General features: G+C 41.6%; 1 protein-coding gene across 5 annotated transcripts in view; it reads right to left on the reverse strand.

Annotated features, from left to right (window-relative positions):
• Nucleotides 1–23,991, reverse strand: part of LOC140911807 (PALM2-AKAP2 fusion protein) — a 188,144-nt gene that overhangs the window by 60,674 nt on the left and 103,479 nt on the right. For 2 of the 5 annotated variants that reach the window (XM_073345688.2, XM_073345687.2), the window contains exon 1: nt 20,161–20,180. The exons of the other annotated variants lie outside the window; for them this stretch is intronic. In XM_073345688.2, coding sequence (XP_073201789.1) covers nt 20,161–20,178 — 18 coding nt within the window. In that variant the 5' untranslated portion in view covers nt 20,179–20,180. Of the gene's footprint in view, nt 1–20,160; nt 20,181–23,991 lie in introns of those variants that run through there. 5 annotated transcript variants of the gene reach the window in all.

Genomic DNA, 23,991 nt, shown 5'->3' on the forward strand with positions numbered 1-23,991 from the left:
GGCCACAGGGGGAGTTATACCAGAATAACTATTCCAGAACAGTTATTTCAGTAAATTTGTAAGTACAGACAAGCCCTTTCAGGCAGCGATGTGCAGGCCTCGGGGTCTGTGAGACCTTATATTTCAGTAGTGAGGGGGAAGGAGGGGTGGCACCCCTCGCTCCAGACCTGATGTTGGAAGGTGATGTTAATTCCCTAGCTGGTCCTGTCACAGAGGAAGAGACTGCGGTCATGTTGTGCTACTAGAAGAGGTGGCCGGGACTGTGATTTGTCAAGTCAGGAAAGCCCCATGGATCCCACCAAACCAGAGGGCCTCAAGCAATCATTGGTGTTACCTCTGCCTGCGGGTAGGCCTACATTCTGGAGACTATACTGGCCTAGCTATGCCAGCATAACCCCTAGTGTAGACACATCCCACACCACGGGAAGGAGTTTTTTCTCTCGGAGGAGGACCAGCATTTCCCCAAGCAATGGAAGCTATGTTGACGGAGGCATTCTTCCATCAGTCTATATGCGGATTAGTCGGTATAGCTACGCTGGTCAGGGGTGTGGATTTTTCACACACCTGACCGACATAGCTATGTCAACCTAACTTTTAAGTGTAGACCAGACCTATGGCTGGCCTTGGTGAAACAAGTAGCTTGGACCAATAATTCAGAACAACTTTAACTCATCACGGTGGAAACAGGTTTCATTTTCAGAATGGCTCATAGAACACGTGGGAGCCCCTAGTCGCTATCTGGATTGGAACTGATTTCCAAGGATAACAAGTGATGTACAAAAAGAAAAGGAGTACTTGTGGCACCTTAGAGACTAACCAATTTATTTGAGCATGAGCTTTCGTGAGCTACAGCTCACTTCATCTTCACTTCACTTGATGTACATGATCCTAACTGCCCATGATCAAGTCTCATAAAAGGTGTATTTATACTTGAATACCCTGAAAACCATAGCTCAGAAGGTATTTTGAATTCAGCTCAAACAGAAAGCCAACCTGAACACCCTTACCATTACCAGAAAAGGAACTGTAAATATCTTAAGATTTTAAGTGCTGGGGTCACGTGTCATTCAACTGATATTGTAAAATTTTGAAAATATTGGTGGCTAGAAAGAGGATGGATATGCCATAGGAAACACCCTTCTTGGATTTGTTTTCCAAATATATTTGCATTTGAGCTTGTTTGGTCACGTACAACCATACTGTGGCAAGGAGTGTGGTATAAATAACTGAACATGAAAGACACACACACACACACTTTGTAACTCATTTACAGGGGGAAAAAACAACATTGTTTCCCCTCTCCCCCTGATTCTAGCCTCAAAAAACCACTGGCTCTTCTGTGCCTTTTAGAGTAAGGATGATGAGACGGATGAAAACTATAACCAACAAAAAGCACTGCATTTAATAATAATAAACGTACACACCAGCAAACCTGTAATATGGTGTTGAAGGTACATTTACAAAACGCAAATACACAGGGAAGGTAAAGAAGACAGACTGGAGTATTACCTCTACTCTAGGGAGTAAAAAAAAAATTATTTGCAATAAGGATGTCCTAATGCATCCTGCCTCGCTACCAATAAGAGATTCTAGGAAAGCTGATCAATCTAACTAACTTTTGAGACCATTTCAAAATCCATTTGAGGATTCCTTCACCTAAGTATTTCAGAAATGTCCTGCCTTCCCAGGCCCTACAAAAAGACATGGAATAAGTAATAAATATAGGATATAACACTACCTCAGCATGAACGTTGTGTGTATTTCACCTTAACATACCTTGGACATGGGTGAAACTGACCACTCTGTGCTAATACTGTCAGTTCCATTGGCATCACCTCACAATATGCACAATGCCACTGACCTAATGAGAAAAGAATTATTAGGGACCTGTTGAGCAGTTCTTAAATATAAGAAAAACAGGTTGCTCTAATCAGTAAAATTGTTAGTTTCCCAGCATTTTGAAAGTGTTATTAAAAATCCCATTATGGAATCGGAACAACTGGCCTGAATCAAGATATTAGCATTTCTTTCAGTGATTACTAATTCCTTCAGTGTTTATTGCAGTAACATTAAATTAAATTGAACTCCTGGTATGAATATGGTCCCAGTACGTAATTCTATCAAAACTCAATGTTTTTAGCATAAGTTCATGTCCACTTTTTGGAAAGCTTTATCTATGCAGCTTCCCCAGGATGCAGCATGAACTCTGGGGCTCTGCAATCACCGAAAAGTTCTGTTAGTTTATGCGATGCAGTGTTTAACTATTAAACTAATTAGAAGAACAGAGCCATGAACCGGACAATAAAAAACAATGAAAGAAGCACATTGGTTTCCATTATAAACACACTCCTCTTGGTGCAATAATATTTCCTCATTAAAAATGTTGGAACCATCAGAACTGACTTTCAAGCACTTTGGAGACTAGTGTTGGGACCTTCAGAAGAGAGTTGATAAAAGTTTTTCCAAATTGTTGTGGAAATGCAATGCATAGACAAGAAGGCAACCACAGCAAACTCTTTTAGGCCCTGATTTAGTAAAGCATCTGTTTAAAGTTCAACACATGAGTAGTCGCACTACAGTCAATTAAGCATGTGCTAAACTGTACCAAGGACTTAAATAAAACAAGGAAATGTATGTACACTTTAAAGGGAAACTCAGCTGTAATGAAATAAATAATAATTCCCGCATCTCCGCATCTCATTACAAAGAAGAGTAAATCACTAAATGTCTTTTTGATAGCACTCAATAGCTAATTCACAGTGAATAATATGCTCGACAAATGTAGCCTATTTTGCCTTATTGGGGAACACACTGACGGGCTATTTTTCTTGAATTTATTCATTATTCAATTTTACTTTTTTTTTCAATTTTATTTTTTCCTGTCTATGGATTGATTGTCACAAGTTCTCTAGAAGTGCATATTACTCCATATTTGAAATGCAAGCACTCTTAGTTAGCTGTTATTGGTCATCTGGCATTATTACCATTTCTTAGAGTCAGATGCAATGGTTGTCTCGCACTTGGTTGCCTTTTTTTCCTGCATATGCAGCGTATGTGAAAGAGATGGCCTATATCTGATGTTAGAAATGCAAATTTGATCTTCTTTCCTATTAGCAGAAAATACTAGATGTTGACAAGCCACAAAGTTGTTATAAGGCAAGTTCTTTACTTTAAGACTAACTTAAGAGTTACTGGGCCACTTATTAAATAAACCATTTTTTCTTTAAATTGAGAGGGCTTTATTCTGATTTATGGTCAGGTTTGGTTACATCACTCTTGTAGTGTAAAGAAACATTAAAGTGGCCGTAAATGCATTTTCCATCTACTTCAAAGCCCCTTCTTATTGCCAGAATGCTATACAGAGGACTTTTTAAGTCAATGACAATCAGGCCCATAGAGTTCAACTTAGACTATCTTTGAAACATTCCAGTTTCTCATGCTTAAAAATGGGAAACCAATTCTTTCAGTCCTAACTGCATCCTCAGGCCTGCTGGGAAGTACTGCTAAAATGGCCATCCTCTGTGAAAAATTTCATTCACGGGATGGCTGTCCTCACACAGAGACAAACATTTCTAATAACACTTTTAAAATTCCTTGTACATAAACGGAGAGTCTTATTTAGTAAACATTGTTTCAGCGAGCTGAGCTTTTACAACTAACAACTGTAGTTCCTCTTTAGAAAACCCACAGTAAAATACCACAGTTAGATTTAAAAAATCAGTCATTTTAATTCCACAATAGCTTGACCCATTAAGGAGCTATAATCTATGCACCATTTTTTCATAATCAAAACATTTGTATTAATAATACGATGAACTACCACTGCGTACGTTCAAATTTTATAGTACCACACTTGTTTAAGCCTATCTTATTCATGTAACCATGCACAAAGAACTTCCATCTAAGTGACCAACTAAATGGAGAGTTTAATTTGTCCTAGTCTAGAATGAATTTAAATGGCTTCATTCAATAACTTTTTTTGCATAACCACGATCCCTGCATTTATAAGGTGCCTATTACTGCAGATACAACCGTCTACTTGCATTTACATTTGTTTACTTTGCTGCCTTGAGAACTATAAAGAAGAGCTGTTTGGCATTTTTAAAAACGAACCTGGTTGGGGTTGTGATTTGAATTAAAATATACAATAAGTAACAGACGCTTTCCTTCATAAATCTGGCTTTATTTCTTATTTTGCAGAGTTGCAAGTTTTTGATTAAGCCTCCTCTTGTCATATAGGAATGTCAACTTTTATCCAGTAAAATTGGCATAAATTGGCTTGTTTGCTAACATTGCAAATGCCTGCATACTGTCATCCCATTAATCCCCCTCCCCTCCCTTTCCTACACAAGTTTCTGTGCACGCATAGCCCCCCTCCCCAACGCACTCTATAATGATATCTCTGCAAGGCATATAGAGCCCTCAGCAGCTCTTGAGCACGCTCTGTTTTTGACTCTAGGCTTCTGTTTGACTGCACGATGGGGCTGTCGTTACCCTAGCACTTCAACATGCAATAGTGGATCCATTTCTACAGCCTTCATCCAGAGCCTTTCCTACTTGTTTAATTTAAAAGGGACTTGGGCCAGGCTCTTGAAGGAGAAAGGATACACTTCAAGCTCAGACAGGGCCACAGCATATTGTCTTACCCGTATCTGCTACTGCTAACAGTACCTGAAGTTAGTGATAGAGTACAACACTTTATTCCAGGATTGATTAAGCATGGGCTATGGACTGGTGCCTTCCCAGCTACAGAGCAGGAGCTGAGAGCAGCCTAGAATCATAGATGCTGGAACTACGGGTGCTGGGGGTGCTGCTGCACCCCCTGGCTTGAAGTGGTTTCCATTCTATGCAGGGTTTACAGTTTAGTTCAATAGCTCTCAGCACCCCCACTATAAAATTTGTCCCAGCGCTCCCAGCCTAGAATTGTGCGGAGGTGACCACACTCCATTTATTTCAGACCTGGCAGCCTCAGGAGAACACACAGGGTTTTGTTACACTCTCAGCACAGCTGTCAGACACAGAGGACTCGATGAATCCATTGAGATGCCCTGCTGTGCCCCTCGCCTCCCACCTTAGACCTGCACAAAACGCAGCTCCTCCCCATCCTTTCAAAGGCGGCAGCAGGACTGTTCACCTGGGTAGCCCTGAGCACAGCAGCTGCTCCACAGGGGTCGGCAACCTTTTTTTTGCTCTAGTGCCACTAACAAAATACTTGAGACACTGCAGCAGTTTCTCTTTGCGGCTGACAGCCCCTGGAATGATTTCTCAGACACACACGTTCTCCTCGCTGACTTTTTCTGTTCACTCCCCCTGCCCCTTGCCGGTCTTTTTATGTTGGATTTCTCTTTATTTCTACTTCTTCTTCCTTCCCCTGGCTGCCCCCTCCACCCAAGGAGCCAGGCTGCACTAGTGCAAGGGATAGCGTACCAGCTCTTGTGATTGCTTCCAAGTTTCACAATATTTGGTGGTTTATCTGGGGCAAGCCACACAGATTTATACCAACTGAGATGATTCATTGTCCCCTTTCTGTGGGTCCTGGCTTCTATTCAGGGTCTCTGAACAGATTCCAGCCAGCTCAGCAGTGTACAGCATTGAAACACAGCTCAGCATTCCTCTTTGTTTTACACCTTTCAGTGTCAGGCTACATACTAGCAGTCGAGTGTTGGTCTCCCAGCCAGTGCATCACCACCTCTCTTGGCAAACATCAGGACTGAGAGCATTTATTTTCCTCTGCATTCTCGGGTTACAGCAACAGCTATCAAGCCATGACATTTTTTTTCTCTGACCCAATTGCTTTGCAAATTACGGCCCTAACCAGGGCAGGAATGAAGGGATTTTATAGAGATTTCCCTGAAGATAGGGATAAATTGTCTCATTTACTTGCAGCCCCCTGTAGGGGGCAGTGCAGAGCTGACCGCCACGTGGGGAGCTCTGGGGGCACAATCTCTGCCCAGACTGCTGGTCGGGCCAATATGGGAGAGAGGTGTCAGGACCCATGGCCCTATCTCATCCTTGCTATCTTGGGGGTCCACAACACCCCAGGGACGCACGGAGGGAGCAGTCCTTGAGCTCTTCCAATTGTTCCTTATGTGCGGGGGAGGCTCTCCACTTTCTGGCCCTTTGCCTCACACAGGTAGCAGTCAACCCTTTTAGATCTGGGTATGCAGCCTGGCTCACAATCTCTTTCTAACCTGCATTCACACATGGTTAATGTAACCATCTGCACAGAGGCATCTGGAAGAGCATGTGATGCCAGTGCCCATCCAGCCTTGAAAGAACACAGTCTGGGGAAAGAAAAGGAGGACTTAGAGACTAACAAATTTATTAGAGCATAAGCTTTTGTGAGCTACAGCTCACTAGAGAGAACAATGACAGCAGATTTTAAGGAGCTCAACAGCACATCCATACTTCTTATTCAAACAGGTGACAGACATAACAACACTTTGCACCTCTATAGACCTGCCACACAAGGTTCTCAAAGCACATTTGCATTAACCAAGCCTCACAGCATCCCAGATATAGTCTCCATTTTACAAAGAAGTCAGAGTCAATATATTCTAAAAGCATCCTCTAATTTTGGGTGCTTGACCTCCCACTGATTTCAACTGCAGGTACAGCTGCTCAACCCCTCTGAAAACCAGGCCCTATGTGCCTGCCAAAAATGGAGGCACCCAAAATTAGTGGCCACTTGAAAACATGAGCATAAGTGACTTGCCAAAGGTCAGACAGGAAATCAGAGGCAGTCAGGGAACCTCGCACTGAGCCGGAGCTACCAGCAGAGCGGTCAGTACCGGGCGACCAGAATTGGGCTGAGTGGTGGCTTTTGTCCAACCAGTGCCGGTCACTGCATCCCGAAGTTGACCTGTCCGAGCGATACTGTCTTGGTCGGGCTCTCAGGGACTGACGGCGTTCAGTGGATCTGCGTCGGATACCCGGCAATCCATGTCTCACGCAGCTCAACTGGTACCGGGACGTCCAACAGGACCAGAAGCTACTACGGGCTACTTGCCAGGAGAAACGTCCTCAGTAGGGCGACCTCCTTCTTCAAGACAGGCGATGTCTCGGCGGTCGCTGATGCCGGATTGGTCCTGGGATTGGTACTGGGCCCTTGGAGACGGTCGAGGCCGGTCCCGGAGTTCTTGCTGGGTGGCACATGCCTCAGAGGGTCTACGCCAATCTACCGGTGAGGTACGCCTTGAGTCCCTCGATCGGTGCCCCCTGGCAGGACGCCCCTCTCGATGGGGATCGGTACCGCTGAGGCAGGGACTCACACATAGGTCCCAACGTGGGTTTCCCCCTGAGACTGGGTACCGTGGGACCTGGTGTGGGCAGCACCGGGAGCATCAGGATCTCTTGAGCTTCGGGCGTTGATGGCACCTGAAACTGGCTAGGGCCTGCACCGCTATCTGGGGTTGCAGATAAAGCATGGGATGGGCTGCACTGCTCGACTTGAGCTGGAGTCTGACTTCCCAAAGAGGGTGTTGAGCTGCCCGGCATGGGTCATGGCTCACCCCCAGCCCTCTCCTTTCCCTTGCGGGAGGGTAGATCTTCCCCACCAGTTTTTTTCGGCTTCTTCCCCGGAGCCATGGAGGGGGACTGGTGCTGGCTCGTGGACGGTGCTGGAGTGAGTGCCGACTCCATTAGGAGTGCTTTCAGATGGATACCACACTCCTTCTTCGCCCTAGGTTTAAAGGACTTGCAGATATGGCACCTGTCACTTATGTACCTACCCTTCACCTAAGCACCTTGGGCAGGTATGTGGCTCGTTAACGGGCATAGGCTGTTTACAGCGATCACAGGGCTCAAAGCCTGGGGACGAGGGCATGCCCCATCCCCCGGCCCGAGTGCCATTTGGGATTAACGAAAAGTTGAGAACTACTGCTAAGGGTAACTAAGAAACTACTAACTATACACAACTGTATTACAGGTTTTCAAAGTTCACAAGAACAGAAAATGAAGCTATGCTGGCCGAAACAGCAGATGTTCCGGCACCGTCACTGGTGGCAAGAAGGAACTGAAGGCGGGGCGCCACTCCAAGGGTCACCGGAGCCGGTCCCCTACGGATACTGCCGAGGGAAAAACTTCTGCCACCGGAGCATGTGGCGAGCACACACACCTAATATGGAAAGGACATGAGCAAGCACTCGAAGAAGAAAAGATATTACCTCACCCTTCTTGTCTCTCTAATATCCTGGGACCAACATGGCCAAAATGGTGTCCAACTTTTTGGAACACAAGCCAGGGTAAGGGCATATGAACAGTAAAATGCAGTGGTGCTTCTGAGCAATTTTTCATAAGAATGAAGAACCTGATGATAGCCATATAAGCACCCAAATATAGCACTTTGGCAGAGTATTGTGAGCTCTCAGTCCCTGTCTGTGCAGGGATACTCACTCCCTCTCTCTGGGATTGTTATAGCAGAGGGATAAGGTACTTACGGTACTGAAGCAAACCCAGAGTGGGCATTTTTTAAGACTGTGTGTGTGGAGGATTGGTGATGGTGGTTCTGAATCTACTTGTCAATCAGAGCCACTGTTATCCTTTCACCTTCTCTCTGCCGATAGAAAGCCAAAGTTCTCACCTCATTTTTCAAGTAACCTAACTTAGGGTTTGATGCTGCTGCTCATCCCTGTAGAGTCTTAGCGACTTCCACATAAAATTAACCGCAACGGTGAAATCCACCGTAGACTTCATGGAGTCTCTTAGTACTTTCTCCCTTTGGGGGTCAAAACTCTGCTTGGGGGAGGTTTTTTGGTTTTGATTTTTTTAAAAGACTGTATTAATTTCCTTTTTCTTCATTTAATTGGTAGGTAAGAATTTCAGGGTAGAATAGGATTATGGAATCACTCTAAATATGCCGGAATTGTAATAAATATTATTTAGACTAAGTTCTTTGGAGTTGGAACAGTCTTTCTGTTAGCTCTTTCTACAATGCGTAGCACAATGGGGTCCTGAAGCTCCCTGTACAAGTGGTCTTGGATAAACTTTCTTTGTTTACATTCTTTAAGATTTTCTGAGGAACAATCAGGGCTAACAATTTCCCAAACAACCAGTCTGAGGGATCTGAGGGCTTAGAAGTATGGTAGAACCTCAGAGTTACAAACTGACCAGTCAACCACACATGAGAAGTACACAATTAGGCAGCAGAGGCACCACCCCTGCCCAAAGCAAATACAGTACGGTGCTGTGTTAAACATAAACTACTAAAAAAGTAAAGGGAAAGTAGCATTTTTCTTCTGCATGACAAAGTTTCAAAGTTGTATTAAGTCAATGTTCAGTTGTAAACTTTTGAAAGAACTACCATAGCATTTTGTTTAGCGTTACGAACATTTCAGAGTTACAAACAACCTCCATTCCCGAGGTGTTCGTAACTCTGAGGTTCTACTGTCGTGAAATTACTCTTTGGAATCCCCCATTTGGAATTTCTTTTTCTTAGCTTAGGTTCCAGTCCTGCAGTACTTTACTCATATGAGCAGCCCCATTGACTCTCTGATTTTGCTTTGTTTAAGAACCCAGAAGATGCCAGGGAAGTTCTACTTTATTTTCCACTTCCTCAGGATTCTGAAGAGATCTTCAAGCTGATTTTCTAGAATGAAAGGACCAATTAGAAAACAAAAAGTGAAAAAAGTGTTCTATTTTCTTCATGGCTCCCTTGCTAGATTGACAGGTTAACAAAGGGGGAAACCCAGTTTACTAAATTCTCTGACCAGATGATCCCGAAAAGGACTTTTGTGATCAGGGCAAGTGCATATTTTATTCCTCTTAACACACTGCGCAACTCTTGTAGTATCTTAATGGCAAACACCAGAGACGCATGCAATCCATGAACTGTATATTGCTTATTGAATTGCTTGAAGATTAAAGAATAGATTCAAAATAAACTGAGGAGGTAAAGTATTCATAAGCTAACTCATACAATACAAAACCTAATTTTTGTGCATCCCTACGATTTATATCTGGCAAAACCAATTATGTGAGATCTTCGGGCTATAAATAAACCTCAGCTAAGAACAAATTAACATTTTTTACATTTTTAGCTTAATGCACTACTTTTTTTGGCAGAACAAACAAAAACACCAGGCGTAAACCATGTCTCATTTTCAACAAACAAGAACCCAGTAAAAGAAAAACTCCAAAAAAGGAAGTCTCCCAATCCACAAGTGCAAAGAGCCAAAACCCGTCTCTAATTCTCTCCACTCAGTATAATAGGAAAGGAAACTAGGCCATCAGGAAATTTACACGCTAATGCAATTATGGGGTGGTTCATTGAGCACTGATAGTCCTGCCCTCCGGTGTTTGAGATCAATCTATAGAAATAAAACCTGTCCATCTTTTTCACAAAGCTAAATTCTCACCCATAAGTTAATCAGAAACTATATTTTTGTAATGGAGAGTAGAACTTGATTGCTAAAATATACAAAAGAACCATTTAGGACATTTTGGTACCTTTGAAAAAAATTCCATTGGAAACATTAACTAACTGAATAATTGGATTTACCTATAAATAACAGACACATTTTTACCAGAAACAATGTGTATCTCTCCTTACATCATCAGGTGAAACAAATGCAATCCTATTTGTATGTCTACTACTGAGAAAAACAAATCAAATTAAATTTATGATTATAGCACCATTCTGAAATCGTCATGAAAGTGTGCCAGCACTGGCAGAAGTGTTTACCCAGCCCTATGATTATAGGGATAAAAATGCATGATACTTAACTTGTTCATTAACAAAGCTACTTGTTCTAGGCACAAGGATTTTTTTCAAGGCTGCCTCTCCTTCCAAAGTTGCTTTGCCATCTGTACCTGGGACGTTAGAAAGCAGCTTCTCTCTAGGAATAGTGATCCGTAGCCAGTATACTGACCGCAGTACTAGGCAAGATAAACGGAAAGTTTTGGACGAACCCCTACTCTTAGAAAAAGGGTCATCTGTTTTTAGAAGTCCAAGCAAAGCACACGGGACCCTTAAGCTAACATTTTGAAACCTGCATGATCAAAGCTAGGTTCTGTTTTTTTAAGTGACCTGATTTTGAGTAGGAATTGAAGCACCCCCACTAACTTGCAGGGGAGCAGCTGGGTTCTCAGCACTTCTGACAATCAGGATACTTATTTAGAAATGGAGTTAGGGGCTTCATTAGAGGCACTGCAGTTTAAAAGCTTTGTCCTCAATTTTTAACTCTCTCATCCAAAGGAAAAATATTATAATGTGTTTGTGCATGTCCATTAAAAGAGTGAGTCAGAATTATCAATGCTAACTTCTAACTTCCAAGCACTACCAGATCCTCAAAGGAAATTTGTTATACAATGCAAAGGATTACCACCACCTGAACATTAATGCTGCATAGATAATTAAGAAGTGTGGTGACAGCCTATGTTCAAATACACAGTACCTGGGTACAACATTCCAGAGCCGACACTTCAGTGAGCTGGGAACAAACATTAGTCAATGTGTTGAGTATATGGGAAGAAGTCATGGTGCAGAATGAGAAAGCTCCATGACCTTGTTACATTATAGAAGTTGCATGGTTGATTAGTAAAAGCATACCAAAGATGTATTCTAACTGCCATCAATGCACATGTGTTTCACAGCATCCAGGAACATTGCCCTGTTTGGCTTGGCCTTTTAAAAGCTGAACTTCTTGTATAAAACATCACTGAAAAAAAATTAACACTATTGTCTGATACTCTTCACTTCCAAAAACATACCCTGACAGAGCTTTGCTGCACAGGGTATAGCTAAAGCAGAAATCTACCCAAAGGCAATATATGTCTTCAATTAGGCATTGTTTCTTTGTGAAGGCTTTGACCACAGACTAAACAATAACATGGCTAAGGTGCTTACTGGCCACTTAGCCCGGACATCTTCTTTTCTTATTAATTAGGGTGGTCTTAAATGGGATTAGGAAGAGAGCATGACTTTATGAGGTGGTGCTGCAGCCAGCTACTGCAGAAACACTGCAGAAACCTAGGGATAAATCAAAGGACATGGTCTTCACTGCAGAGTTAGGCTGGGCTCTTACTTGTGTACTGGTCCTAACCCCCCATCCTGTCCACACACTAAAACCTCCCACATGAGTTTGGTGGTACTTTCAACCCAGGCTAGGTGGTGTGTGTTAGTTACAGCCCAGGTTCCACTTTCACTGGGGCTGGTAACCTGCCCACTTTGGAGTGAAGCCGCAGGCTAAATTGTTTGAGTGGTGTTAGTCCTCCAATGCCTTCCCATGATTTCCTGTGTGTCCAGAAGGACAGACACATTCTCCCAAAATTCAGATGGAAAGATTCATAGAGCAGGTCAGCCTACTGCAGCACAAAAAGTAATGGGATATTGCCCCAGAAGTCTTACTGACACACGAGTGAGTGTAGCACCCGTGAGGGCCCAGTAACTTGGGCATGGCTTTCCCATGTGGCTGCTCACACCTGGGCCAAGCTATCCCAGGTGCTGATCACCCAGGCGAACTGCAGTGAAGACATTCCATTTAAAGGCTATTTTATCAGTATCCCCAGACTTCTGCTTGAGAGTGGATTACAGTGCAACAGATTATGATGGTGGTTCTCTAAAAGCTACAGGAATACAACACACCCCACTGTGTTAGGGGACCCCATTTACAACACAGGTATCCCACACACATTTACCACACTAGTGCAAAAGCTTTGTATTGTCTATTAGCTGGGCATCTCTCCTGAAGGACTACATTATACAGTGATATTTGGGTTCAGTCTGACCTACTGATAAAATCTGGATCAAAAACACCAGATTTGGGTGTTTCAGGGGTGTGAGGTGTTAGGTTTTGGTTTGGGCCCCATTTCTACCTAACATTCACCAGAGCATTAAACAGAGCTCTAGGAAAACCTCTGGCTAACACATCCTCAAAGCAAGCAGAGTCTTCAGGACAAGTTGGATGTTTAATTCCCTAGCTGGCTTGCATGTGTGATGTCATCTGCTGCAATCTCTAAGCAGTGTATACAGGGCACATACATTACTCCTGATCAGAGGAGGAACAGAGTGAGTTCCAATAGCCCATATTACACAAACCTCTTCCCTGCACCGGAAGGATTCCCCGTTCACAGAGGATGGGTCTGCCAGCATCTCTGCTTCATGCACATTGCTGACACCAGGGCAGATATTGGTCTCAGGTACTTAATTAAATCTGAACTGCCCAGTTAAGACCAAATTCATCCTACCCCGTCCTTATTGCCCATTTTATGAACTAGACCATAATTTTACTACTTTAGCAATTAAAGAAGAAACAAAAAGAAAAGGTAAAAAACAGCAGATAATTTCAATGGTAGATTAAGTTCAGGGTCAACTGGATCCAATAGCTTAGGCTACACACTCCAGAGGGCCTCCATATTTTTTAATAAATCCCCTCCGCCAACACATATACAGCTAAATTAATTTAAGGCTCTGACTTTTTTTTTTTTTTTTTTTTGGTCAATGAGGGCCACATCTCCCCTAAGTCCATCCCTGTGCCGTATATTTTTAGACCGTACAGCACTCAGTAAGGACTGTGGTACAAACGTGAGTCTTGCCCTAGAAGCAAACAGTTTGTTCTGACAGATTTTGTATGTTTAATTGATCATTGTTCATTTTCATAGCACAATGAAAGAAACAAACCTAGGCTTGTTGCTGAAGGGGGCTTGTAGTTCCTTTGCTTCCAATGCAGCTCAGTACAACTGTAACCAGAACATGATTCCATCAAAAAAGGTGTTTGGGGGGGCTCTTTGCACCATATCACAAAGAAAACAAAACTCTCACTTACTTGAATGGGAATGTCACATAGATTACAAGCTATGGGAGGAAGGAGAGAGGGGCTAAATCTACACTGAGGTGAGTCCTAACATTTCTCACCATTGAATCTCTGCCAGCCAGAGTGATGGCAGAAGCTTTAGTGTCAAGAAGGGCAACCTGCACAAGACAACTTGGTCATGTGCACCAACAGTCCTATCCAATGGGGTGACTTTCCTCTTCCTTAAGGAATTTCTCTCTGCAATATCGAGCTGAGTGGAGACAGAGTGACAGAGAGGAACGGGAGGTTACAGTTAATTACATATTTTACTATGGCTTCATTTGGATGCTCAGTCTATTTTTTATTGCTATTGTTTGCAATGGCTTTTCCTCCAACTTTAATGGCAAATGACATTTGACTTCGTGTCTGAAGTAGGACGCACCAGTCTGGTAAATCAGGCTCCTACTGGATGTTCCTAGAGCACAGGGTAAGCAAGGATCTCTTGGTGGGGACTCAGCATGAATTGCACTTCGCTAGAAGTTACCCCTAAACTGTGCCCAGAAGGAAACAATTAATGGCATTGCCTGACCCCGTCCCTTTCCACAATCCGAAGACACCTGTTAGGAAGGTTACATATAGATTCCTTTTTCAAAATAGGCAGCATCAGCCTGAGAAGAAGCCCTTTGATTTTAAAGCAGTTGAATGAGGGATACTCTGTGAAGGTCAAATTAAAATACATAATTACAATTTGATTGGAAATATTAATTCTTGTATTTTCGGCTGTTGAAATCTGAAAGGAGTGTTCACATTTTATTACTTTTGACGCTGCAAATGTGGTTTAAGGTGTGTTTGATCCGCAATGCGTTTAATGATTTTAACACTTCAAGTAGCCAGATTTTTACAAAATAGTTTGATGGGTACATCTGCCAGCTGTCAATGAGAACTTCATGCTCTGAACTTTCTTCCTCTGCTTGTTTCCATGTCATCCATCCAAGTCCCTGGAGAGCAACAATTGAACTCCCATCTCCACAAACCTCTTTTCTATTTCAGAGAATGAATAACTACACTCCTAATTATATTGCTCTGCCTAATTCAGCACTTAATACGTGGATTACAGGGGATGAGTTAGAAAATACTTCAGAGTGGAATAATCAGTTTCAGCATTAGCTCTACTAAAATTTCTATCTACCTTAACTTGAAAGGAGGCTAATGACAACTGTTCACATCAAAATAACTAACTCCCCGAGCCGTTTTTAAGGTGAATATAGTATAATCAGTTAATGAATCTAACAGTAAACAAGCAAGCACTAAGAAGAGAGCTATTCTGTTTTAGTGCTTCCTTGGTAGTATTTATGAACTGATTGATAAAGCCTCTAAGGAATGTATAGACTTTGTTGTTTGTTAACCAGGCTCCAGGGAATATGGCTGGATAAGATGGGAATTGTTGGATATTCAGTAACACTAGGGGTCAAATGAAAGACATGACTAGCTGCAGAGAGATCATGTTAAAAACGTTTTATTGAGGTATGAAACTATGATACCTAAACTATGTACCTCATTCACAATACATAGAATATATGTTTATTGTGAATGCATAGCACTTAAGCGTATGGCACTTCAGAGATCTCCTAAATCTGTAGCATCATCTTATCAACCATCCACTCCCACAATATTTACTCCTTCCCTCCCTCCCCCCAATAGTTTCCACAGGATATTGACTGGACAATATAAATGAAGTGGAAGGACTAAGGAACTAATCCCAGATAACAGAGAGAACCTTAATCAATGTGTTATAATACATCTACTTTAAATGTCAAAATCCCCCCAAAAAATACCAAAGACAATAATTTACCAGCTATTAAAAACATAAAGCAAGAGAGCAGCAGCACTGCAAGCACCTTACTTAGAAAAAGCAGAGAAAACAACAAAACAGTAAAGACATAAAAATGACAAATTTGAAAGTGTATAGCAGATTTCAGAAAAGAGCGAGCACGATAAACTAAAAGTTTAAGTGAAATGACACACTTCTCTCCTCTTCATTCTCACAGGAAGCTGGGTCTGTCTGAATCCTGGGAAAGGATCGCCATAGTCCCAACCCAACTAAAACCCTGCCCCCTCAACTGAGGGGAGGGACCATAAAGCTCAAAAACACTGAGTACAAAGGACAATAAATAAAAAGATGGTGACAGGAGTGGGGGGGTTCTGTTTTAGTGAACTGAGGTGTTCCTCTTAATACAGCAGCATTGTCAACCCCAAGTGCTCAAAAATCAAAAGCCTCAACACATCATGAAACTGGCTTAAAAGTCATGAGACTTTTTAAAAAATAATACATATAGGATTATTTTTATTTCTGATCCTTTAGATGTAGTAGTCACACCACATTTTCAAGCTTTTCTCCACAACCACAAAGGCAAGACACTTACATTTTGGGTTTTTTTAAAATGAAAGCTGAAATATTCATGTAATTACTTGACTTCTTAAAGCTGAGGATTTATGAAAAACACTCAATATTGCAAGAGTCATGACAAAACCCAGGACTGAGCCACTGGTTCAGAAGAAGTAATCGCAGACGTGCAGGGAAAGTGTTATAATAGGAGTCAATGGGCATGTGCTGCTGACTTCTCTTTTGTAAGAACTCTCTTTAAAGGCATCAAGGTTCTTCATTAAGAACCTGTATGACTATCACAGCAGCTTTTAAGAGACCTGTGGCTTGATCCATCTGTGGCTTGATCCAAAGTCCACTGAAGTCAAATGGGAGACTTCCACTGACTTCAAAAGGCTTCTGATCAGGCTGCTAGAGCATGATACTCAACAGATGATAGCTTCACTAGGATTTTTATTTTGTTTGTAATTATTGGTACACAGAATAATTTCTGGTCTGGAATCCATTACATTTCTAGAACACTGATTATTCTTCTCTGTGTACGGCTATTTATTTGGTAACAAGCGATCTCAGACTTCCATCAGATATTTACTAGAGATTTATGTCAGATATTATTTAAGAGTCTCTTTAGTGTGAATAAAGATTTACAAGTTCAGGGCCTGAGTCATTTTAGAAAACACCAGGAAGGAACAAAGTTGTATTTTTTTAAATACTATTTGTTGCACCAATTTGTGTGCAAAAAAAACTATTTAAAGACACTGACTCTCCTATAGCAGGGGTGGGCAAACTGCAGCCCAGCGGCTGCATCCGGCCCTCCAGATGTTTTAATCTGGCCCTTGAGCTTCCGCTGGGGGAGCGGGGTCTTGACCCGCTCTGGCGCTCCTACGCATAAGGGCAGCCACGGGGGTCTGCACACTGCCCTTGCCCCAAGTGCTGCCCCCACAGCTCCCATTGGCCAGGAGCTGGATGGGGGACCCCTCATCCCCAGCTCCACCCCAGAGCCCACACCCACAGCTGGAGTCCTCACCCCCTCCCGCACCCCAACACCAAATTTTGTGAGCGTTCATGGCCCGCCATACAATTTCCATACCCAGATGTGGCCCTCGTTCCAAAAAGTTTGCCCACCCCTGTCCTATAGTAATGGCTTGGCAAAATATGTTACTTGAGATGCTATTACTGTTGAGACAGCTATTTGCATTAAAGAAAACACCCCTACAATAAAATGTTCCCCAAAATTTAAGAAAAAGCAGTTGATCCTCTCACCAGATACCTGGTTAAATCCTGGGATGACCTTTCCAGACCTGTGAGTGGCAGAGGAGATTTCAACTGGGGTTTGATTTCCACACTCTACACCCTTTTTCTTTTGCTCTCTCTTATAGCGCCTGATCCACCCACCGAATTCAATGGAGTAACTCCCATTAACTTCAATGGACTCTGGGAACATGCCCATAATGCTAAGGGACACGATTTAGTTAAGGTTCTGTATCAGGGTTTTACCATGATCTGCAGGCCCTGTTGTTCCCATAATGAAATAGATTCTGTATGGATGTCTAAGTTTGTTATGGTATTGACATTCCTGGTATGGTTATTATTGACTTGTCTTACATAATGAAGTCCTGATCCTTCAAAGAGATTTATATGGCAGATACCTGAATGGATACAGAGTCCTATTGACTTGAATGGGATTTATCTGCACGGGCTCCGTTGCGGGATTGAGGCCTTTATCTTCTGTATGAATAGTTGTATTCGGTCCTTAGAAAATCAAATAAAACATAAACAAAAAAGGCTCAATACCAGAAGCAGTTTCAAGGGCTTTTTCATTTCTGCCCATGTGCAGGGAGTAGATTGTAAGTGCTTTGGGGCAGGGACCATCTTTTTGTTTTGAGTTTGTATAGCACCTAGCACAAGAGGGTCTTGCTCCATGAGTGGGGCTCCTAGATACAAATAATTTGTAATACAAATAATAAATAAGAATAGTATCCATCGGGCCATATCAGGAAATCTAACTGTGTTGTCATACAGGGGACGTACATGAAGAAAGTGACACAATGATGATGAAAATTTCAGAAAACCAAGGTAACTGGAATGGTCTCTAACATCTGATTCTCTGCATGCCTAATTTCTAGGCACTTATCTTAATCTCATTTTTGTTAATAGTCTACTGAAATGTATTTGTTTAATCTTCAATCATTTCTTCTTAAAGAAAACAAAACCAAAAAAAGTAAATGCCTGAATCTAAATCTGTGCTAGTGCAGTATTATCGTTGAATTTCTACATGCAAAAACCCAACTTATTTAAAGTTAATGTTTTTCTCGAATGTTTTTATGCATCCGATGAAGTGAGCTGCAGCTCACAAAAGCTCATGCTCAAATAAATTGGTTCGTCTCTAAGGTGCCACTAGTCTTCCTTTTCTTTTTGCGACTACAGACTAACCCGGCCGCTACTCTGAAACCTGTTTTTCTCTTTGTGCATATACAATTACAAGCTTCAGGTTGTATAAATTTGCAGTATTTTTTTTTGCATTTAATAGGTCAAATGCTAGATGGCTTTAAGGTTAACAAGATGGGTGAAGAAAATGACACATTTTGTATATTCACAGAAAGCCGGATTCTAGACTGGGTACTTAAAATAGGCCTACCTAAAGTTCCCCCTTAATTTCACATGGAGAAAGTATTCACTTTTTCTTCTAAAAGACTATTCTGCAGTCTGGGTAACAAAATCCTACAGTTTATCCCAAGGTGGTTACACAGGTGCTGATAAATAATCTCAATCTCTATGAAATCTGCATAGATCAGATCCTTTAAGATCAAAAGGACTTTGGGTTCATATAAGATGGATAAAGTCAGAACGGACTTTGAAGGGCCTGAATGTGAGCCATTATTGGAAGAATAGCAGTGTTAATAATCAATAATTTTTGCCATAAAGAAGCCTTCAACAATTGTATAACCAAGTCTGCATTTGCTACAACTAGTGCAGTACTGCCAACCCCAAGCATTCAAAAATCATGAGTCAGGCACTCAAAATTCATAACATGAATGAATTTTTTTAAAAATACCATACTTGGAGGTCTGGTTTCAGAGCCATTAAGATTCACATTTCCAAACTTTTCCTTGCAACTACAAGGATTAGAAATATAACATGTTTAAAAAACAAAAGCTGAGATTTGCATGCACACACACCGATTCCTTCATATAGGGCCTTAGGAAAGAACACCAAATATTGCAAGAATCATGGTAGAAATCATGAGAGTTGGCAACACTGCTACTGTTTCAGGTATTTTTGCAATATAAAAATCATAATGCTTCACTGAAAGCTCCATAAATTTTAAATATCTAATGGAGATTGCTTTCAAGGAAAAGGATACCACACTACAATGTGGGAATTATTATGAAAATCACTACAAGCAAAGTGAATCTAAATTGATTCCAAAGAAGTTTGCTTCTTTTCATATCCTTTTTAGATTTCAAACTTCCCAAGAATAATTCTGTTGCAGCAATTCACCTTCTTACATTCTCACAGCCTCAAGATTAAAAAATGGCCTCCAACAGAATCCAATTTAGAAGACAGCGAGGGAGCATTATGCAATTTGCAGGGACTGGGAATCTGAAGATCTGGATTTTAGTCTCATATGTATCACTGACTTGCTGTATGATCTTGAGCAAGACACTTAACCTGTCTGAGCCTCGATTTCCCCCCTTTAGCATGTACCTCACAAGGAAGTTGTGAGGGCTAATTCATTAAATGTTTTAAAACCCTTTTGAGAGCCTTGGATAGAAGGTGCTATCGAAGTCAAATTTATAATATTTTTCAGAATTCACTTGCTTCTCTTTTGCACTGTTCTTTCCAGAAATCAGCTTATCAGCACAACTGAGATGTCCAAAACAAAAATACATATACTGTATATATATAACCTCACAACAATGGGAGTGAGTTCTCTTTCATTTGCTAGATAATTCTGACACCACACACACTCATACAAAGACGCTTCTAAGTATTAAAATAATAAATGACACTTTCAGACAGCATCATGAAAACAACTTTTCTTACCCTTAGCCCCTGTTCCATGGACAGGAAGAGGACTTGCCAGGGCGCTGTGTACCTGAACATCTTTGGCCTCTTAAGCAGACACAATAAATGGCAAAAAGGCACTCTAATCTCTCAGCTTTCTTGGTTGCTTTTCATTTGGAGATGCTTAAATTGAGAGAAATCCTTTAGTCATATTCTTCAAGGGCCTCTTCAGTAGATTCTAAACAGTTACAGCCATCCTATTTGCACCCAGAGGAACTGAATAAGTAATTCACTAAGAGGCTTTTTTTCTTGGGAAGAGCTCAGCTCAAACTCAATTAGCATAACAGGATGATAACCTCTGAACCTCCCACTTCTGCTGTAGGCTGCCACAATGGACTGCATGTCACCCACAAGTCCCTGGCTTGGAAACCTTGGCTGGGTTTGTTTTTTGGTATGTTTTTCTCACTACTGCTCTCTGATTCTGCTTTCCGAAGTCTAGAAGCTGCCATCAAAAATGACCTAGGCTGTTTCTGAAGCTCTCAAAGACAATCAGATGCACTTGAAGCTTTATTTTTGTTGTGATCCCCCAGGCCAGCCTTCCCGGCTGAAAGCCTCAGAGATCACTGCCTTGTGATTGTATAGCCCGGAGATTTTACTAGAGGGATTTATAACTGTTCGGAATTGCTAAAAATGCTATTATAGAGAGCACTGGTCTAAAATATCATCAACTTAAATGAGATGGAAATATTTCTCAAAAATACATTAAACCCGTCTCTTTGAAACACCCAAAATATGCTCTACATTTACGTGTGATCTCAAACTCCTTTCTTTAGCGCCTGTCGATTGCAAATTCATATGCACAATCTAAGGCTACATCTACAATATAGCCAGGATCCCCGCTCTGAGATCAATCCACTGGCAGTTGATTTAGCGCCAAATCGATAGCAGCTCGCTCTCCAGTCATCCCCTGTATTCTATCACCGCCCCAACAAAAAGTGTAAGGTAAGTCAGTGGGAGAGTTTCTCCCATCGACCCTCTGTGGTGTGGACCCTGCAGTAACTCAATCTAAGGTACCTCGACTCCAGCTACGGGCGTTGCGTAACATAGATCAACTTCCGCGGTAGTGTAGACATAGACTAGGCCTTACATAGGCTATGGGTGACTAAATGGGGAGAAGGGTAAAACTAACAATAAATGTATTTATGTGATTTCTAGGCTCAACTGATATTTCTTGTATTTTACTACTTGTAAGGAAACATGTCCTGGATATTGTGTACAGAGTCATGACCAGGTTTCTAAAAAGAATGGTTGTTTTTTTTTAAAGGGAGCAGTTTGTGCTTATAATTAATCGTGGATGCAAATCTGACCATTTCTAGTCTACACTTGGAGTCATTCTTGATTAACTCCATGTGTGGACACTCTGACTCCAGAAAAAGTTACACACAAAACGGTTTTGGATTTGTTTTTTGTGCATGAAGATAACCAGGAACAAAGCACTCTTGTTCTAGAATGAGAGCACCCATACATAGCATTGATCAGGAACAACTCTGTTTAGACAAGTCTGAAGTACTGTATTTGCCCCAACAATTTTTTTTGTTTTACACCAGAGCAAAAAAAAGAAAACCCCAAAAGCCATTTTAGGATCACACAGGATCAAATCAGGACCTATCATCTCTCTTATTTCAGAGCAAACTCTTGCATTTTTGCAAGTTAACCAAAATAAATTATAAGACGACACACAGAACTAGGAAAAAAAAAAAGAGTACTTGTGGCACCTTAGAGACTAACCAATTTATTTGAGCATAAGCATCCAATGAAGTGAGCTGTAGCTCACAAAAGCTTATGCTCAAATAAATTGGTTAGTCTCTAAGGTGCCACAAGTACTCCTTTTCTTTTTGCGAATACAGACTAACACGGCTGCTACTCTGAAAATAGAACTATGAAGCATGCTGTATTGCAGCACTTTTATCACAGAACTGGGAATTTAGTGCACAGAACAGCTACAGGATCAGACCCCATAATATTTAGAGTAAAATAAAATGATACAAAAATCACTGAACAGGCAAACTGGTATTTACTGTAGGTGAGATTCAGATTTATTACATCTGAATGAATCATCATGAATTATGACAAAGTTTTAGAAATACATGATGGCTTTGTGTGAAACTACTTTGAGGAAATCTCTCTCTTCGTAAGATTTATTTCCATCCGATATAGTGTTTAGACATTATTGTGATGGGCACTATTAAAAAACCACAGATCAATAACTATTAAAGCTCTGATTCAGCCAGATACTTAAGCACGTGAATAGACTGAATCAGGGTCTTATTTGCCATACGCCATATTTGTTGAATATATGCAATTGCTTGGGAAGGGTGAAATACTTGCATTCATGTATTTCAAAGCAGGAAATGCATACAACACACACAGCTATAGTTTTATTACTGAATATACACACACCATTTCAATACACAGAGTCCCAATTCTTCTTGCTTAAATTACTTAGCAAGCAAAAATAGCAAGTCATATAATGCTCTCTCTCGCTCGCTCTCTGCTTTGCCCTTCTGGAGAAATGATTGCGTTATGAGATTTCTCAAGTTCATTTTGAGTTTCTTTTGGAAGCAATATAGGTCTATGTTTATTTTTTTTCAATGGCCAAATAAGATTGGCTTAAACTGGAACACAGCAGCTATAAAAATGCTACACAGTGGTACAGAACTGTATCCATTAAAAAATTCTTAGACTGACCAGAAAAACAAAGGAAACCTTTTGTGCCCAAATCCTGTCCCTCAGGCTATGTCTACACTACACAGCTTTTAGCCACATGGCTGTGTCGTTACAACTGTGCCGCTAAAAGTCGTGCAGTGTAGCCACTGTTTGTCGGCTCTCCTGCTGACAAAAAACTACCCCCAACGAGCGGCCTTCGCGTTGTCCTTCGCGTTGTCGGCAGCAGTGCTCTCCTGCAGACACACTGTTCACATTGGTACTTGCCACGGCAAAACTTGTGTCTTTCGGGGTTTTTTTTTTTTTGAACACGTCTGAAAGACAAAAGCTTTGTTGTTCAATTGCCAGTGTAGACATAGCTAGATGCTCAGTTAGGCTACTTCTCTAAAGTGGAGTCAGAGATGTACGTGTATTACACACCTGGATTACACACTAGTGTAAAGGTGATATCTGCTCTAACCTGAAAATGTTTGTTCTGAGACAAGAATCCCTTTGCATTATAACCAGAATATCAGAGAAGTGGGGCATGGTCTCTAGCATAACCCATGCACATACTCCAAGGCTTAAATTACCCATATACCATCCGGAGAAAAGTGCTAACAGCTTCAAATAAATGTGGAAAATGTAATCATCAAGAAAGCTGGTATAATTGAAGGATGTGTACGTGTGCAGCAGATTAAGAGATGTTGCTCAAACGTTGGCTCCATTGTACCTACATACTTACTTCATGGTTGTTTATCTCACAAAGTGCCAAGTGAGAGCCCCTTATTATTGATGTGGGCTCCCAGATCTTTGGGACCAGTCTTTCAAATGCCACCTAGCAAGAACAGATGTGGTTTTGACCGGTGTCTGATGTAAGCAACAAACAAGTTTGTAGGCAGTGTTGCTGTAGCTGAGTTGGTTCCAGGATATGAGAGAGACAAGGTGGGTGAGGTGATATCTTTTATTGGGCCAACTTCTGTTGGTGAAAGAGATGTGCTTGCGAGCTTACACGGAGCTCTTCTTCAGGTCTGACACATTAGGCGTGTGACGTCCAGTAAAAGAAATTACCTCACCCACCTTGCCTCTCAAACAAGTTTGAGCCAGCTGTCACCTCAACCACCATTAAGGAAGCACTCTAGCAGTTTGAGCAAGGAAGGGGGCAGG

Source organism: Lepidochelys kempii, chromosome 5 (genome assembly GCF_965140285.1).
Source record: "Lepidochelys kempii isolate rLepKem1 chromosome 5, rLepKem1.hap1, whole genome shotgun sequence".
Lineage (NCBI taxonomy): Eukaryota > Metazoa > Chordata > Testudines > Cheloniidae > Lepidochelys > Lepidochelys kempii.